General features: G+C 41.6%; 1 protein-coding gene across 2 annotated transcripts in view; it reads right to left on the reverse strand.

Moving 5' to 3' along the window:
* The window catches only part of hacl1 (2-hydroxyacyl-CoA lyase 1), an 82,634-nt gene that overhangs the window by 23,658 nt on the left and 39,512 nt on the right, over positions 1-19,464 (reverse strand). For both annotated transcript variants that reach the window (XM_068005861.1, XM_068005851.1), the window contains exons 10-12: positions 18,855-18,960; positions 17,083-17,166; positions 582-683 (exon numbers count right to left, since the gene is read on the reverse strand). In XM_068005861.1, coding sequence (XP_067861962.1) covers positions 582-683; positions 17,083-17,166; positions 18,855-18,960 — 292 coding nt within the window. The remainder of the gene's footprint in view (positions 1-581; positions 684-17,082; positions 17,167-18,854; positions 18,961-19,464) is intronic.

Raw genomic sequence — 19,464 nt, forward strand, 5'->3', positions numbered from 1 at the left:
AATATCATCCTGATATTTTTACATGCATCTTGTGTCTTAATGCTAACAGATTGTCACTATTCCTGTTGCCAATATGTTTTTTTTTAAAAATCACAGAATAATGTCCAGCATTTTCTTGCTTGACAAAAATATTAAGCTGCCAATGAAAATTTGTGAAGCATTTTAATTCTAGTCTCAACATAAAAAATAAAAGCACCAGTCAAAACCACAAATTAAAAATAAACTGAATAATCAAAACAAAGCTCACATTTTTAAATAAATGATCCAATTTAAATAGATCCCAAGTCTTTAAGATAGGATTATCCTATCAGTCTTCCATTCCTCAGAAATGCAGCACTCTGCTACAGTGGAACACTTCACCCAGTGACCCAGAAAAAACACAAATGAGATGTCAAATGTCAGTCAAAACTGACATTTCAATTCATGACCTACCAGGCTGCCATGAAGAATTTCTTTAAATTAGTAACAGTTTGTGAAGAAATGTAACCACAATGAATGGCATAAATGATACACAGTACACAGAACTGAATGACTTAAGACAATCAATTCAAATTTGTTATTCAACAGTTTTACCGATTTACCTTGGATACTTCTTCATTGTCTTTTATTTTCTCCTTCAGGTACAACCACCATTCAGAGTTGGATGGGTAAGTCCACGGCTTAATCCTGAAGCACTCCAATAACTAAAAAAACAAAAGTCAAAGTTGCATCAGTGAATAAAGGAAAACAATAAATTAATACATAGTAAATAAATTGATCATGGCATTGCCTCACGAGTTGATTTTTAAAATATATGTAAACAAGATGGGGACAAGTGGGAGAAACTTCAGAAAGTTGTTCCGCATAGCTATCCAATGGCCAGAGCCTGCAACTACATCACAACCGTTCACAACACAACAAATGTTCACATAGCAATTTACAGTGGTAAATGTTAATGCAAGAGTGTGATCAAAAATTGTGACAACGGGAATCAAGATTGGGGACAGAACGGTACGACCTATGCAAGATACATAGGTATGTACACAGAGCTGTATAAATTCCTAGTACCTTATTCACTTCTGCCATACAAATCATACCAACTTTCTACCGGAAGGGTACCAATCAATATGGCTTTTCAAACTGTCAGATCTCATGAGCCTTGTTGCCTGCATAGCAGGACTTTATAAAGTTGATATTGTGTGTAAATTAAATTACCTGCCATTTATACCATTATAGTCCAACACTGTTTTTAAACTGCTGTATTTAAATGAAAATCCCTAGAATTTTATTTGTACTAGATGTTCTCCCATCCCACTATCTGAGGCTGAACCAGACAGTTCGCAACTTTGGCATCCTATTTGACCCTGAGCTGACATTCCGACCACATATCCGCTCCATCACCAAGACCGCCTACTTCCACCTCCGTAACATCGCCCGTCTCCACCCCTGCCTCCGCTCATCTGCTGCTGAAATCCTCGCCCATGCCTTTGTTACCTCTAGACTTGACTATTCCAATGGTCTCCTAGACAGCCTCCCATCTTCCACCCTCCATAACCTAGAGCTCATCCAAAACTCTGCTGCCCGTATCCTAACTCATACCAAGTTCCGTTCACCCATCACCTCTGTCCTCTGTGCACCTACATTATCTCCCGGTCCAGCAATTCATCACATTTAAAATTCTCATCCTTGTTTTCAAATCCTTCCATGGCCTCGCCCCTTCCTATCTCTTTAGCCTCCTCCAGCTCTACAACCCACCAAGATCTCTGTGCTCCTCCAATTCTTGCCTCTTGCGCATCCCCGATTTTAATGGCTCCACCAGTGGCAGCCATGCCTTCAGCTGCTTAGGCCCTAAGCTCTGTAATTCCCTCCCCAAATCTCTCTGCCTCTCTACCTCTCTCTCCTCCTTTAAGACACTCCTTAAAACTTACCCCTTTGACCAAGATTTTGGTCACCTGTCCTTATGTGGCTCGGTGTCAAATTTTTTTTTGATAATCACTCCTATGAAGCGCAATAGGACATTTCACTATGTTAAAGGCTCTATATAAATGCTGGCAGTTGTTGTTGTTGTATTGCTTATGGATAGCCTGGGATCTACAGTGTCGTTTTATGATGTTTATTGCTGCCCCACTGCAACTTAAACATGGCATTGTTTCACCCATCACTGTAATATAGCAAACCAACTTAAGCAATGCATCATATGACTAACTCTAGGTTAAAAATATGACCATCTTACTGTTACAGGTATAGGCCTCATTGATATATCTGCAATACTGTTTACCTACCAGTTTACAAAACTTGGTTAATATGCAAGTGATCTAACTGAGGTGTTTAAAATAATAAAGGGATTTGATAAAGGGTGGATTCAAAGAAACTATTTCCTCTGGTGGGGGAATCCAGAACAAGGGGACATGATATGAAAATTAGAACTAAGCCAATTAGGAGCGAAATCAGGAAGCATTTTTTCCATAGAAAGGGTAGTGGAAATCTGGAACTCTCCCCTGAAATGCAGTGGATGCTGGGTCAACTGAAATTTTCAAGACTGAGATCAATAGACTTTTGTTAGGTGGGCATATCAAGGGATATGGAGAAAAGGAAGGTAAATGGGGTTGAGGTACAGATCATAAAATGGCAGTACAGAGTCAAGGGGATGAATAGCCTATTCCTGTTCCTATGTTCATAGAATCATAGAATCATAGAAGTTACAACATGGAAACAGGCCCTTCGGCCCAACATGTCCATGTCGCCCAGTTTATACCACTAAGCTAGTCCCAATTGCCTGCACTTGGCCCATATCCCTCTATACCCATCTTACCCATGTAACTGTCCAAATGCTTTTTAAAAGACAAAATTGTACCCGCCTCTACTACTGCCTCTGGCAGCTCGTTCCAGACACTCACCACCCTTTGAGTGAAAAAATTGCCCCTCTGGACCCTTTTGTATCTCTCCCCTCTCACCTTAAATCTGTGCCCCCTCGTTATAGACTCCCCTACCTTTGGGAAAAGATTTTGACTATCGACCTTATCTATGCCCCTCATTATTTTATAGACTTCGATAAGATCACCCCTTAACCTCCTACTCTCCAGGGAATAAAGTCCCAGTCTGTCTAACCTCTCCCTGTAAGTCAAACCATCAAGTCCCGGTAGCATCCTAGTAAATCTTTTCTGCACTCTTTCTAGTTTAATAATATCCTTTCTATAATAGGGTGACCAGAACTGTACACAGTACTCCAAGTGTGGCCTCACCAATGCCCTGTACAACTTCAACAAGACATCCCAACTCCTGCATTCAATGTTCTGACCAATGAAACCAAGCATGCTGAATGCCTTCTTCACCACCCTATCCACCTGTGACTCCACTTTCAAGGAGCTATGAATCTGTACTCCCAGATCTCTTTGTTCTATAACTCTCCCCAACGCCCTACCATTAACGGAGTAGGTCCTGGCCCGATTCGATCGACCAAAATGCATCACCTCACATTTATCTAAATTAAACTCCATCTGCCATTCATCGGCCCACTGGCCCAATTTATCAAGATCCCGTTGCAATCCCAGATAACCTTCTTCACTGTCCACAATGCCACCAATCTTGGTGTCATCTGCAAACTTACTAACCATGCCTCCTAAATTCTCATCCAAATCATTAATATAAATAACAAATAACAGCGGACCCAGCACCGATCCCTGAGGCACACCGCTGGACACAGGCATCCAGTTTGAAAAACAACCCTCTACAACCACCCTCTGTCTTCTGTCGTCAAGCCAATTTTGTATCCAATTGGCTACCTCACCTTGGATCCCATGAGATTTAACCTTATGTAACAACCTACCATGCGGTACCTTGTCAAATGCTTTGCTGAAGTCCATGTAGACCACGTCTACTGCACAGCCCTCATCTATCTTCTTGGTTACCCCCTCAAAAAACTCAATCAAATTCGTGAGACATGATTTTCCTCTCACAAAACCATGCTGACTGTTCCTAATTAGTCCCTGCCTCTCCAAATGCCTGTAGATCCTGTCCCTCAGAATACCCTCTAACAACTTACCCACTGCAGATGTCAGGCTCACTGGTCTGTAGTTCCCAGCCTTTTCCCTGCCGCCCTTCTTAAACAAAGGCACAACATTTGCTACCCTCCAATCTTCAGGCACCTCACCTGTAGCGGTGGATGATTCAAATATCTCTGCTAGGGGACCCGCAATTTCCTCCCTAACCTCCCATAACGTCCTGGGATACATTTCATCAGGTCCCGGAGATTTATCTACCTTGATGCGCGTTAAGACATCCAGCACCTCCCTCTCTGTAATATGTACACTCCTCAAGACATCACTATTTATTTCCCCAAGTTCCCTAACATCCATGCCTTTCTCAACCGTAAATACCGATGTGAAATATTCATCTAGGATCTCACCCATCTCTTGTGGTTCCGCACATAGATGACCTTGTTGATCCTTAAGAGGCCCTACTCTCTCCCTAGTTACCCTTTTGCCCTTTATGTATTTGTAGAAGCTCTTTGGATTCACCTTTGCCTGATCTGCCAAAGCAATCTCATATCCCCTTTTTGCCCTCCTGATTTCTCTCTTAACTCTACTCCGGCAATCTCTATACTCTTCAAGGGATCCACTTGATCCCAGCTGCCTATGCATGTCATATGCCTCCTTCTTCTTTTTGACTAGTGCCTCAATCTCCCGAGTCATCCAAGGTTCCCTACTTCTACCAGCCTTGCCCTTCACTTTATAAGGAATGTGCTTACCCTGAACCCTGGTTAACACACTTTTGAAAGCCTCCCACTTACCAGACGTCCCTTTGCCTGCCAACAGACTCTCCCAATCAACTTCTGAAAGTTCCTGTCTAATACCATCAAAATTGGCCTTTCCCCAATTTAGAATTTTAACTTTTGGGCCAGACCTATCCTTCTCCATAGCTATCTTAAAACTAATGGAATTATGATCACTGGTCCCAAAGTGATCCCTCACTAACACTTCTGTCACCTGCCCTTCCTTATTTCCCAAGAGGAGGTCAAGTTTTGCCCCCTCTCTAGTCGGGCCATCCACATACTGAATGAGAAATTCCTCCTGAATACACTCAACAAATTTCTCTCCATCCAAGCCCCTAATGCTATGGCTGTCCCAGTCAATGTTGGGAAAGTTAAAGTCCCCTGCTATTACCACCCTATTTTTCTTGCAGCTGTCTTTGCCCTGCTTTCTCAGACCATCTGTCCGGTCATGTTCTGTACACTCTCCCTTACTGCCTTTTGTTTCTGTCACCACTTTATTTCCCACTGATTTCCTGCATCGGTTCCCATCCCCCTGCCACATTAGTTTAAACCCTCCCCAACAGCACTGGCAAACACTCCCCCTAGGACATTGGTTCCAGTCCTGCCCAGATGCAGACCGTCCAATTTGTACTGGTCCCACCTCCCCCAGAACCGGTTCCAATGGCCCAGGAATTTGAATCCCTCCCTCTTGCACCATCTCTCAAGCCACGTATTCATCTTAGCTATCCTGTCATTCCTACTCTGACTAACCCGTGGCACTGGTAGCAATCCTGAGATTACTACCTTTGAGGTCCTATTCTTTAGTTTAACTCCTAACTCCCTAAATTCAGCTTGTCGGACCTCATCCTGTATTTTACCTATATCGTTGGTGCCTATATGCACCACGACAACTGGCTGTTCACCCTCCCCCTCCAGAATGTCCTGCAGCCGCTCCGAGACATCCTTGACCCTTGCACCAGGGAGGCAACATACCATCCTGGAGTCTCGGTTGCGTCCGCAGAAACGCCTGTCTATTCCCCTTACAATCGAGTCCCCTATCACTATAGCTCTGCCACTCTTTTTCCTGCCCTCCTGTGCAGCAGAGCCAGCCACGGTGCCATGAACCTGGCCACTGCCACCTTCCCCTGGTGAGCCATCTCCCCCAACAGTATCCAAAACGGTATACCTGTTTTGGAGGGAGATGACCGCAGGGGACCCCTGCACTGCCTTCCTACTCTTTCTCTGTCTGTTGGTCACCCATTCACTATCTCCCTCAGTAATTTTTATCTGCGGTGTGACCAACTCACTGAACGTGCTATCCACGACTTTCTCAGCATCGCGGATGCTCCAAAGTGAATCCATCCGCAGCTCCAGAGCCGTCAAGCGGTCAAACAATAGCTGCAGCTGGACACACTTCCCGCAGGTGAAGGAATCAGGGATACAGGAAGGAGCCCTGAATTCCCACATCCCACAAGAGGAACATGACACGGCCCTGGGATCTCCTGCCATGACTTAACCCTTAAATTAGCTTAACAACAACTACAATGTCAAGAGAAAAAAAAAGGAAAGAAAAACTACTTACCACTCCCTTTAAGGAGTTTACTCCTTTAAATTGTTCTCAATTTCGAGAATGTTAACTACACTAGGGATCTTGATTCACTAAAAAATAAACGCTACTTCCTATAAGACCTGCAGACCTTCCCTTTCCTTTTACTTTAGTTACTGTAGATAAGTAGAAATACTCACCTGAACCTACTCACCAATCAGGTGCCTCCCCTGTGTCGCGTCCCGATCTGATTCCTGACGTCACTTCGAACTCGGTCGCAGCTCCGCTCGGCTCGGCTCCAAAATAAGTTTGTTTGTTATTCCCTCCCCAAAACCTCTTATTCCCAGTTATTTACATTAACTCTCCCACAATGGATTGGCAAAATTTGATTAATGATTTACATAATTATACAAGACTAGTTGTAAGAACATAAGAGATAGGAGCAGGAGTAGGCCATTTGGCCCTTCGAGCCTGCTCCGCCATTCAATGAGATTATGGCTGATCTGATTTTTACCTCAACTCCACTTTCCCCCCTTTTCCCCATATCCTTTGACTCCCTTGCTGATCAAAAATTTGTCTAACTCAGCCTTGAATATGTTCAATGACTTAACCTCCACCGCTCTTTGGGGCAAAGAAGTCCAAAGGTTCCGACCCTCTGAAAGAAGAAATTTCTCCTCATCTCCATCTTAAATTGGCGACCCCTTATTCTGAGACTATGCCCCCTAGTTCTAGGTTCCCCTATGAGGGGAAACATCCTCTCAACATTTACCCTGTCAAGCCCACTCAGAATCTTATATGTTTCAATAAGATCTCCTCTCATTTTTCTAAACTCCAGTGAGTATAGACCCAACCTGTTCAATCTTTCCTCATAAGAAAACTCTTCCATACTCGGAATCAACCTAGTGAATCTTCTCTGAACCGCCTCCAATGCAAGTATACCCTTCCTTACATAAAGGGACCAAAACTGTATCAATAGTAAGTAACTGTAGTAACTGTAGTTGATTGCACATAGGATTCAAGACCAAGTGCAGTCTTCAAATGAATTGGAGTTAGAGGACAGGGAATAATTGAATCAAGCCATGCAGAAATAATTCAGTTCCCATTTTAAAGTCATATATTCTGGCCTTTTTTAAAATATATTTTCATAAATGTGGCCATAGGAATTTATAAGGAAACCATCTCTGCTGGGTTAGTCAATGGTAGCTTTGAAAACAAAATTGATTGCTCAGGTTTCTGTTGGGTTACTCGTTCTTCACTGATACTTTTTGATTTGTTTGGGGGACGATGGGACTGAGCTTGAAAGTGACACTACTTTTCTTGCCTCTCCCAGGAGATTGCGTGGCTGGGAGGGGAGGGAAGGGGAGGGGAGGGGATTGGAGAGGGATAAGGTTCAAGGTGTGCAAAGTTGTACCATGACGGTATGGGAAAGGCTTGATTGGCCAGCTGGTCTTTTCCTGCCCTTCATTTTCGTATGTTCACAATACATTCATATTTCCTATGTTTAAACAGTCTGCCAACATTCACTTTTGAGGATCATGCATGAATAATGGCCAATGAACCAAGGCAACTTATCTCAGCCATACCTTAGTATGAGTCAATGGAGTGGAGAAAATAGTTTAAAAAACTATATATAGAACAGTTATCCATTTATTAATAGCTTATTACACTTCAGCTACAAATGAAAATGATGGGTAAACAAATTCAGTAAGGACTAAAGGAAGCCAGTTAGAAATAATGAAGCTACTAAATCCCCACGGGGTCATCAGTGATGTATTATGTATCAAATGCCTCTTCTAGTTCAACTTATTTGGGAGAAAAAAATCCACACTACAAGTGCTGTAGTGATAAAACCTGGTATCTGGGGAGCATTGTTAGAATAAGCCTCCACCACTGGTTTATTAAAGACTTAACCCATGCCATATTCATTAGCTACAGTGATAGTTACTCATGTAGCTCACTCCACATGTCCCACTCACATTCCATTTAATAATCTGTACAATTGCATGCAAGTAGTAATGTAGCTATATCACATTCTGAAATAGCTATTTACTATCTTACTTGGCTGCAAAAGACATATCATCACCAAGGATCAAGTGACGTTTAACCTCATTAATTGAAAATTACTATTTACCAAAAAGATAAAATGTGTGCTTGCATTAACAGAAATTACACTGTTTGCTGCTAAGATAATTAGAGCTTCCTGTATTTTAGGTTTTGTTGAAGGTTTGTAAGTGTCATGGAAGCAGTGCTAAAGGCAGAACTGTAATTTGTACAAACTGGAGTTAATTGCTTCTGAACTCCTCCAAGGCTGCAGTTATTCCACATTACCAGTCTGAGACCAATAGTTACAATGCTAAGCACATCTAGCAAGACTCAAGTAATATTGCAGGTTACACTGGTTGTGACTTGCACTCTGCTCACTAGATGCCGTACTACCTATATACTTAGCCAAATTTGTCGCACCCAGCATCCATTTCCTGTCTGTCACACGCAAAATCGTCGAGCAGAAATTGATAGCCAAGTTCCGCACCCATGAGGACGGCCTCAACCGGGATCTTGGGTTCATGTCACGCTACACGTAACCCCACCAGCAGGGGAAAAAAAGTTATCTGTTTTTAATACAACTGGAAATTCTCTCTCTCTCTGCCTTTCGAGTCTCTTTCTCTCTGTCTGTGTAATTTGACACATTGTGTATTCAGTATACTGGGACCTACTGTTTTCCATGGCTCACCTGTCTGAACACCAACGACACCTTTGATTGGTGTGATGGTGTCCCAGCCTAATATAAGATATGCGATTTGAGAACCTCTCATTCACTCACTCACCTGACGAAGGAGATAATCTCCGAAAGCTTGTGATTTTAAAATAAAATTGTTGGACTATAACCTGGTGTTGTAAGATTCCTTACATTTGTACACCTGTAATATACAAATTTCTATGTCACACTTTACACTGATTGGCTTACATTCAGATTTGTCCCAAATTTCTTGTTAAATCTGTGAAGATTCACATCATTTTAAAATGCAACCCATGAACATGTCAATCCCCAAATCCTTTGCTTGAAGGAATTTTTTTAAAAATCCCACAATGTAACAATTATATAATTCAGATTAACATGATTAAACTTCCCTAAAATACTGTGGGTTTTTTCTATCTTTGAGTAGCTTCCTTAAGGTTTCTACTTGGAGGACTTAACCTTAAAACCGGAGTTTGAGCTTGTATTTTTCCCTAAGCTGTCAGCTGAAGGGAGTTACCAACTATACCTATACCTGCAATTCCCAGGATGCCAATGCTGGAGGATGTTCAGAATTTCTCAGTATGATTCTCTAAGTGCACAACTGGAAGCATATTCATGCTGCAACAGGACTCTGACATTGTTCTTTTCCCAAGAATTGAAGACAAACTGGAAAATGAACTTTACCTGATTTATAAATAATCTGCAAAATGATTTAAGAAGCTCAGAGTAAAAGTTTCACTTCAAAGTTATTTTATTTTTTGTTATTTCCCAGCTCAGAGGGACAAAAGGCAGATCATTTATAATATATAATTGTTTTAAAATGACTGTAGGGAACTCACTCAAGCCCTTTCCTATCCTAGCCTTCACTACTTCAACAGTGAGCTCTTCTGCCATTCTCATAGTCCCGCTCAATCACACTTCCTTGGCATATTTTATTTTTATGCTCGACTTCCTCTTCTCTCCCCACCACTCCTATCCTCACTTCCGCACTCCGTGATGCTCTCTTAACGTCCCCCTCTGTGCCGGGCCTGGACACATTTTATTTGTGTCTTCAACTTTCTCCTCCTTTTTCCACTCCCACTAACACTCACACCCTTAATCCCCTCATTCCCAGATTACTACTTTCCTATCTGCCCATCTTTTCCTTTGCAGTCACACACAATGCTGTGCCGTTGTATACAGTGATCCCTCCCTCCTGGTGATTTCTCTACCTGCCCTACTCATCCCCCCTCTCCAACTTATGCTCCACTCTCACTACCTAAACAGCCACTAATCACCGATTTACTCTTACTCGCTTTCTTTGTCTGCCAGCTGTAAGAGTTCTATCTAAAATATGCTTAGGCAGTTTTAACAGTTCACATCACAGGCCCAAAGCATAATCTTAGTAAGAGATTTATTTAGAGATGGTTAGTGGGAAATAGAAAAAAATATATTGGTGGAATAGAGAGGTTGCACAAAAGACATGTTACCGGGGAAATATTGGAGCAAACTTGATTCTACACTTGGCTGCACTATATCCAATCAGGATGCTTGATGTTGACACTGGTGCCAAAAGTAGGACGCTTTTACGGCATTTACATCCCTTTCTTGAAGAGGGCAGTAGCTGAGCTGACTGAAGCTACAGATTTCCACCCATCTCCAGTCTGACCCACTTTCTCAGACTGTGCATGGTACACGATCCAACGCAAAATTTAAAAATAAACAGGCTTATTCCTTGACTTATGTTATTCCCAGTGGGGTTATTCTATTCCTTATTGAACAAAATGGAGAACATCTAGGTCTCCATGGAGAAGCCCCATAAAAACAGATATTTTTTAAAAGCAATTGTAAATGCAAAAGGACTAAATATATGAAAGTAACCTATACGTTAGTTACTATTTATTGTACTTACCCAGTAGAGTTACTTTATTCTTTAACCCCATTTAAGAATCATTAAAATTCTCTATTACAGAGTACATAAGGTGAGAAGACAATGGGTCAATAATAGAAGAGAATGATTGGTTTCAAGAGGCTTCTGAATGTAACCATATAATTTTAAACCACATTGAATAATATTAGCTAAAAGCACTTTAAAGAAACAAAATACTTCTATCTATTTCTATGAAGAAGGAAAAAGGGCTGTAGGGATATGGAATAAATGTGATTAGAACTATTGGCTCGTGTGCAGGGTAAATGCTGACACGGACTGGTTGGGCTGAATGACCTGTTTCCATGCTGGGTATTCTACTGGGGTAAGTACTATGTAGATGTTAGATTTCAAATCTTTTTCACTCAAAGGGTGGTGAGTGTCTGGAACGAGCTGCCAGAGGCAGTAGTAGAGGCGGGTACAATTTTGTCTTTTAAAAAGCATTTGGACAGTTACATGGGTAAGATGGGTATAGAGGGATATGGGCCAAGTGCAGGCAATTGGGACTAGCTTAGTGGTATAAACTGGGCGACATGGACATGTTGGGCCGAAGGGCCTGTTTCCATGTTGTAACTTCTATGATTCTATGAAATCTAAATTTTGAAAGTGTCTTAAAATGATATTTGACCATCAGTATCCAATATATAATTAGAAATAACAAATCATCTTTAAACGTTCTTAACCTTTGCATTTTGATTATTTTTGTTTAAAACACTGAATCCAGGAGACATTTTTGTGGGGGAGAGGGGAGAAAAGAGATTTGAAGTTGTGCTGTGACTCCTATGCTTTCATCTAAAACTCCCTGATTTTGTATTTTGGCAATTGAGTAACCAGTTTATTGTAAAAAGGTAAACCCTTTGCTAAAATAGTAGACAGAGGAGTTTCATGGTAACTTGATATACTCGTTACCAATATCACACAGCATCTTCATAACCCCTTGCCAACCAGCTTGGAGACAATCTTGAGTTAGAAAATTTAAAAACACTGAAATCCAGTGCCATGTTCTGAGCCTAGTACGTGGAAATGCTGAGAGTACGTTAGACTCCTTGGAAGCCTTTTGTTGGGAGTGTCATAAACCAGCCAATTTAGATGACCTGAAAAGGAAATCCTACACCATGCAACATTGGCAAATGCTCAGGAGACCATTTAGACAAGAGATTAAACTTCAGATGGCTACAACCATTGGACCCATAAAGTCTAAGAACTGTTCTGCCATGTCCTTCCCATAGAGGGCGAGGAGCCTGAATCTGTACTGATAACCAGTCTTGGTGTATAGATTATTCCATTGGCTCGGAAGATCAGGAAGTAGAATCAGTATGGGTGGAAATAAGAAATAACAAGGGGCAGAAAACACTGGTGGAAGTAGTTTATAGGCCCATGAAAAGTAGCTATACAGTTGGACAGAGTATTAATCAAGAAATAATAGGAACTTGTAACAAAGGTAATGCAATAATCGTAGGGGACTTTAATCTTCATATAGACTGGACAAATCAAATTGACAAAGGTAGTCTGGAGGAGGAGTTCATGGAATGCAATCTAGACCAATACATCATGGAACAAACCAGGGAACAGCCTATTCTAGATTACGTATTGTGTAATGAGACACGGTTAATTAGTAATCTCATAGTAAAGGATCCTCTGGGGAAGAGTGACCAGGACAAGATAGAATTTCACATCGAGTTTGAGAGTGACATACTTAAGTTTTAAACTTAAATAAAGCCAATTACATAGGTAAGAGGGGTGAGTTGGCTAAGGTAGATTGGGAAACTAGATTAAAAGGTATGATGGTAGATAAGCATTAGCAAACATTTAAAGAAATATTTCAATATTCTCAACGAATACACATTCCATTGAGAAATAAAAACTCCATGGGAAAAGTGATCCATTGTGGCTAACTAAAGAAGTTAAGGATAGTATTAGGTCAAAAGAAGAGGCCGATAATGTTGCCTAAGGATTGGGAGAGTTTTAGAAACCAGCAAGAGATGACCAAAAAATTGATAACGAGGGAGAAAATAGAATATGAGAGTAAACTAGCAAGAAATATAAAAATAGATTGTAAGAACTTCTACAAGTATGTAAAAAGGAAGACAGTGGCAAAAGCAAACATTGGTCCCTTAGAGGCTGAGACAGGAGAAATTATAATGGGGAATAAGGAAATAGAGACATTAAACAAATATTTTGCATCTGTCTTCACAGTAGAAGACACAAAAAGCATGCCAAAAAATTGTGGGGAACCAAGGGGCTAATGAGAGTGAGGAAATTAAAGTAATTAATATTAGTAGAGAAAAAGTACTAAAGAAACTAATGGGACTAAAAGCCGACAAATCCCCTGGACCTGATGGCCTATATCTGAGGGTTCTAAAAGAGATGGCTGCAGAGATAGTGGATTCTAGAATGGTCCCAGCAGATTGGAAGGTAGCAAATGTAACCCCGCTATTCAAGAAAAAAGGGAGAGAGAAAACAGTGAACTATAGGCCAGTTAGCCTGACATCAGTCGTCAGGAAAATGCTGGAATCCATTATTAAGGAAGTGGTAACAGGGTACTTAGAAAATCATAATATGATTAGGCAGAGTCAACATGGTTTTATGAAGGGGAAATCGTGTTTGACAAATCTATTAAAGTTTTTTGAGGATGTTACTGGCAGGGTAGATAAAGAGGAATCAGTGGATATAGTATATTTGGATTTTCAAAAGGCATTCAATAAGGTGCCACATAAAAGGTTGTTACACAAGATAAGGGCTCATGAGGTTGGGAGTAACATATTAGCATGGATAGAGGATTGGTTAAAGGACAGAAAAGAGATTAGGGATAAACAGGTCATTTTCAGGTTGGCAGGCTGTAACTTGTGGGGTGCCGCAAGGATCAGTGCTTCGGCCTCAGCTATTTACAATCTATATTAATGACTTAGACGACGGGACCGAGTGAAATGTATCCAAGTTTGCTGACGATACAAAGCTAGGTAAGAAAGTAAGCTGTGAGGAGGACACAAAGAGTCTGCAAAGGGATACTGGCAGGTTAAGTGACTTGGCAAGAAGGTGGCAGATGGAGTATAATGTGGGGAAATGTGAGGTTATTCACTTTGGTAGGAAGAATAGAAAAACGGAATATTTTTTAAATGGTGAGAAAGTATTAAATGTTGGTGTAGAGAAATTTGGATGTCCTCGTACAAGAAACACAGAAAGTCAGCATGCAGGTACAGCAAGCAATTAGGAAGGCAAATGGCATGTTGGCCTTTAATGCAAGGGGGTTGGAGTACAAGAGTAAGGAAGTCTTGCTACAATTGTACAGGGCTTTGGTGAGACCACACCTGGAGTACTGTGTATAGTTTTGGGCTCCTTATCTAAGGAAGGATATAGTTGCCTTAGAGGCGGTGCAACAAAGGTTCACTAGATTAATTCCTGGGATGAACAGGCTGTCCTATGAAGAGAGATTGAGTAGAATGGGCCTATATTCTCTAGAGTTTAGAAGAATGAGAGGTGATCTCATTGAAACATACAAGATTCTGAGGGGGCTTGATAGGGTAGATGCTGAGAGGTTGTATACCCTGGCTGGAGAGTCTAGAACTAGGGGGTATAGTCTCAGGATAAGACTATACCCCCTACTGAGATGAAGAGGAATTTCTTCACTCAAAGGATTGTGAATGTTTGGAATTCTCAACCCCAGACAGCTATGTTTGAATCATAGAAATAGAATCATAGAAAGGAGGCCATTCAGTCCATCGAGTCTGCGCCGGTTCTATGCAAGAGCAATCTAGCTAATTCCACTCCCCCGCCCTTTCCCCGTAGCCCTGGGATATACAGAGGGATTGTTAAATACACGGAGACAGTCAGAGGGATCGATAAACACAGTCTGACCTATAAGAGGGATAGGTAAACACTTTTGGACTTATCAGAGGTTTCAATAAAAACTCTGCGACCTATCAAATGTATTGAGAAACACAGTGGGAATTGTCCGAGGTATTGATAAACACAGTAGGAATTATCAGAGGGATTGATATACACAGCGGGAACTATCAGAGGGATTGATATACACAATGGGGCCTATCAGAGGGATATATAAACACAGTGGGACATTTCAGAGGAATTGTTAAATGCACAGGGACCGATCAGAGTAATGGATTAACACAGTAGCACTTATCAGAGTGCTTGATAAACACAGTAGGGCCTACCGGAGTGCTTGATTAACACACTGGGACCTATCAGATGGATGGATAAACACACTGGGACTTATCAGAGGGTTTGATTAAAAACTCTGCGACCTACCAGAGGGATTGATAAACAGTGGGAATTGTCAGAGGGAATGATATATGGAGCGCCACCTATCAGCGGGATTGAAAAACACATTGGGCCTATCAGAGTAATTGATCTACATACTAGGACAGATCAGAGGGCCTGATAAACACTCTGGAACATTCAGAGGGATTGCTAAACACAGTTGGACCTATCAGAGGGTTTGATAACCACATTGGGACCTCAGAGTAATGGATAAACACACTGGGACTTATCAGTGGGATTGATGAACACACTGACACATTCAGAGGGATTGATAAACGCACTGGAACCTATCAGTGTAATATTTAAACACACTGGAACCTATCAGAGGGATTGATAAACACTCTGGGACATTCAGAGGGATTGTGAAACACACTGGGACCTATCAGTGTAATTGATAAACACACTGGAACCTGTCTGAAGGATTGATAAACACACTAGGACCTATCAGAGGTATTGATAAACACAGTGGGAATTGTGAGAGGGATTGATAAACACAATGGGGCCTATCAGAGGAATTGATCAGCATGTTAGGACATTTCAATGAGTCGTTGAGTATATTCAAGGCTGAGATAGATCGATTTTTGGACTCTAGGGGAGCCAAGGAATATGGGGATCGGGCGGGAAAGTGGAGTTGAGGTCAAAGATCAGCCATGACGTTAATGAATGGCGGAGCAGGCTCGAGGGGCCATATGGCCTACTCCTGCTCCTATTTCTTATGTTCTTATTTAAGAGACAACACTTATGAATGCATGGCCCTTTTTCTTTGATTTTCAAATGTCACATGCTTATTACTGATCAGCATTGAAACTGTAGGCATTTGGTGGAGATACAGAATAAAGAGCAGTACCTGAGCTATAGAACAAGTCCATCATTCAGTACCATACCAGCCGATACTGAGTCAGCATGGCTCCTAGACACAGGGAAGGATGGGGTACAGACTTCATGCTGCTAAGCCTACTGGACCTGTGGTTTACCTAATTCTTTGGGAACTTACGACTCTACCCAATGTTAAAAAATGTGCAATTGATTGCGATCAGTAGCGTGAACCCGGCTGGATTTCCCCCCTCCCTATCCTGTGGAGATTGAGACTAGTGAACTCCCCACCAATGCCCCAGGCGAGACCAGCTAACTCAGCACAGACCCGTAATCAAACTGGGACCTTTCTCGAATGTATGGCTCAGTAGCACAAGTGGTCTATCCGCCATTGAGCTATCAACCTCTATAAAGCCCTTTTCTGTGCATCTATTTTTACCGCACTACAGCCTTTCACAGAGCAACTCTGCTGTTAAACCAGTTGGGTACTTTCTACCAACGTGAAAGTAGTTACGTTAGAGTCCATGCGTCGACTGCTGATCACTTAGTTGGGTGATTATCAATTTCTGGTCAGAATGCTACATAATACCACGCGACAGTGAGGCATTTCATCTTGAAAGAAAAACCTGGACATCATCCAAGACATTATCGACTTGAACCGTGCTTCTTACTATCCAATTATGAACTGGTGATTATGCCAACCGTGGAGAAGTGATTCCAAACCCTTGTAGTTGGAGTATATGTGCAGCTAGAAATTTCTCCATGCATGACATTTATCCCACTGGCTAAATCACTATGGCTTTTCCCATGTGATTTCAAAGCAGTGTGGAAAGTAGCCCATAAGGGTGATGGAATCAGGTTCAATACTAACTTTTAAAAGAGAACTGGATAAATACTTGAAGGGAAAACAATTACAGGGCTACGGGGAAAGATCAGGAGAGTGGGACTAATTGGATAGCTCTTTCGAAGAACCATCACAGGCACGAAGGGCCGAATGGCCTCCTTCTGTGCTGTATCATTTTATGATTCTATAAGAGGAAAACCCTGAGAAAATAAGGAAAAGAAAAACAAATTACCTGTTCAACAACAGCATTCACATCACCTAGTAAGGCAGCAACAGGCTTCACATTATTTCCTAGTTCCTCAGCACATAGGTCAACCTTATTTAAAAAAAGGAGTTTATTGTTAAATATTTAAGGACCACACATAGTATAATACATTAAAAAAAGTCATTGCAGAGATTTAAAATAAAATCAAGAAGAGAGAAGGAAAAAAAACATGAATGTTGAAAATCTGAAATAAAAACAGAAAATGCTAGACCTGGTCAATCAACATCTAAAACAGACAAAAGCAGTAAATATTGCAGCTGATGAAGGATCACATTTGAAATGTTCACCTGTGCTTCTCTCAGATGTTGATAGACTTGCAATGCATTTCCAACACTTGTCTGTTTTTAGTTAAAATAATGATGTTGCGTCCTGTGGTTCACATTCCCCTATTTAAATGCGCAGATTCAAAGTACAATTTAAAATTGCTGCAAGATGGGAGTATCAGAAATGCTTATTCTCCAATTCCTGAAAGATGTACCAGTGTTCTTACCACATTAAAAATGAAGTATTACAGTGCAGTGCAAATCTCATTTTCTAGTTTTATAATCTTTAACTTGGGCATTGTATGTGCCTACTCCCCCTCTCTCGGTACAGCATTGCTTCAGGACATGCGATTCCTTAAACTGTACACCCAACAATGTCATACAATTTCAGTCCACACACCTCTCCTCCTCCATAAACAAACATTGTATACATTAGGTTTCTCCTTGTAGCAGTGTGCACAGTAGCAGCTCAATTATCAATATGGATGCACTGCCCCCATGCTGCAGTGCAGTTTCTGGGCCGGGTATTTTGTCCATTATAGGAAACGGAGTTGTTACATTACAAAATTAACCTTTACTTAAGGCTCTGATTTTCTCTCACTGGATGCTCTGCAGCTCACTATACATAAAATGTTGGAGTTACTCCTGTTTCTTAACAGTTCAGCTAACCCATATTGGGCAATTTTAAGGCGGAATCGGTGTGTGGAGGGGCCGGGTCGAGCAGCAAGCTCACATGCCAGCGGCACCGGAGGCCTGGAGAGATTTTAGCTCCCGGGTCTCATTTCCATAATGTAGATCTGACTCCCGCCCTGCCCCGGCAGGACTCACTGCCTGGCCGGCGGGCATTAGTAGGAACTTAGGCTGTAAGAGGCTGCTGACAGAACGGTCCCCGGCTGTTAGGTAAGTGGATCTGGGCAGTGGGGGAACCCGGGGGTCCAAGGTTTCCTTGTGGGGTGGAAGAGCACTCCTAACTAACTCACAAGAAACATTTTAAATTTAAACTTACCTGGGCCACCTCTGTCCCTCGATCCAGTTCCTGGCCATTTTGGCCTGGCAGGGAAGCCACTACTGCTCCCCCGCTCAGGCCTCAGGTTACTATTGCAGTCGGGTCCCAATTGGAGCCCGATCTGCATATTTAAAGATTAAAATTCCTCCCATTGTGTCTTGGTAATATCCCTGAAATGTTTACTATAAGAACTTATTGAGATTCCGATTTCAACAACAAAAAACTCAGAAAGTGATACAACAGTTAGAAAGGGAGATTAGGTTAATGACCTGAAAAATAATTTAAGCATGCAAACATTGTATATAATCCATCTTGCTACGTGTGCACAAAACAGTCAGCTCCCGAACTATACATACAACTGATGGCAAGGTAGGAGAAGCACAATTAACTTAGACACAATAAAACACTAAATATTCGATTGATCTTTTTGAATATGGCAGCCTATATATATGATCAGAAGCTCGCCATACCTGTATGATTTTCACATCAGGATGAAACCGTGGCGGCAGGCCGAAATGCAAAATCCAGTTTAATCTGGCTCCCAACAGTAGAATCACATCAGCATTCTGCAAGGCTCTGAGTAAGAGAAAGTTTCTTACTTACAATAATTAATAACACAGCCCTTAATTCTTCATATTCTGGGAAAGTAAGAATGGAAGAGGAGAGCAGATACATTAAGGTTGGGTGAAGTTGTCCCTTAAGGTATTGACATTCCATAAGAACATACAAATTAAGTGCAGGAGTAGGCCATTCGGCCCCTCGAGCCTGCTCTGCCATTTGATAAGATCATGGCTGATCTGATTGTGACCTCAAACCTACTTTCCCATCTACCTACTATAACCTTTGACTCCCTTGTTAATCAGGTATCTATCTAACTCAGCCTTAAAAATATTCAATGACCCTGCCTCCACCACTCTCTGGGGAAGGGAGTTCCACAGACTCACGACCCTCAGAGAAAAAATTTCCCCTCCTCTCCGTCTTAAATGGGAGACCTCTTATTTTTAAACTGTGGTCCCTAGTTCTAGTCTCTCCCACAAGGGGAAACATCCCCTCAACATTTACCCTTCAGGTCCCCTCAGG

The sequence above is a fragment of the Heptranchias perlo genome, chromosome 2, assembly GCF_035084215.1.
Source record: "Heptranchias perlo isolate sHepPer1 chromosome 2, sHepPer1.hap1, whole genome shotgun sequence".
NCBI classification, from domain to species: Eukaryota; Metazoa; Chordata; class Chondrichthyes; order Hexanchiformes; family Hexanchidae; genus Heptranchias; species Heptranchias perlo.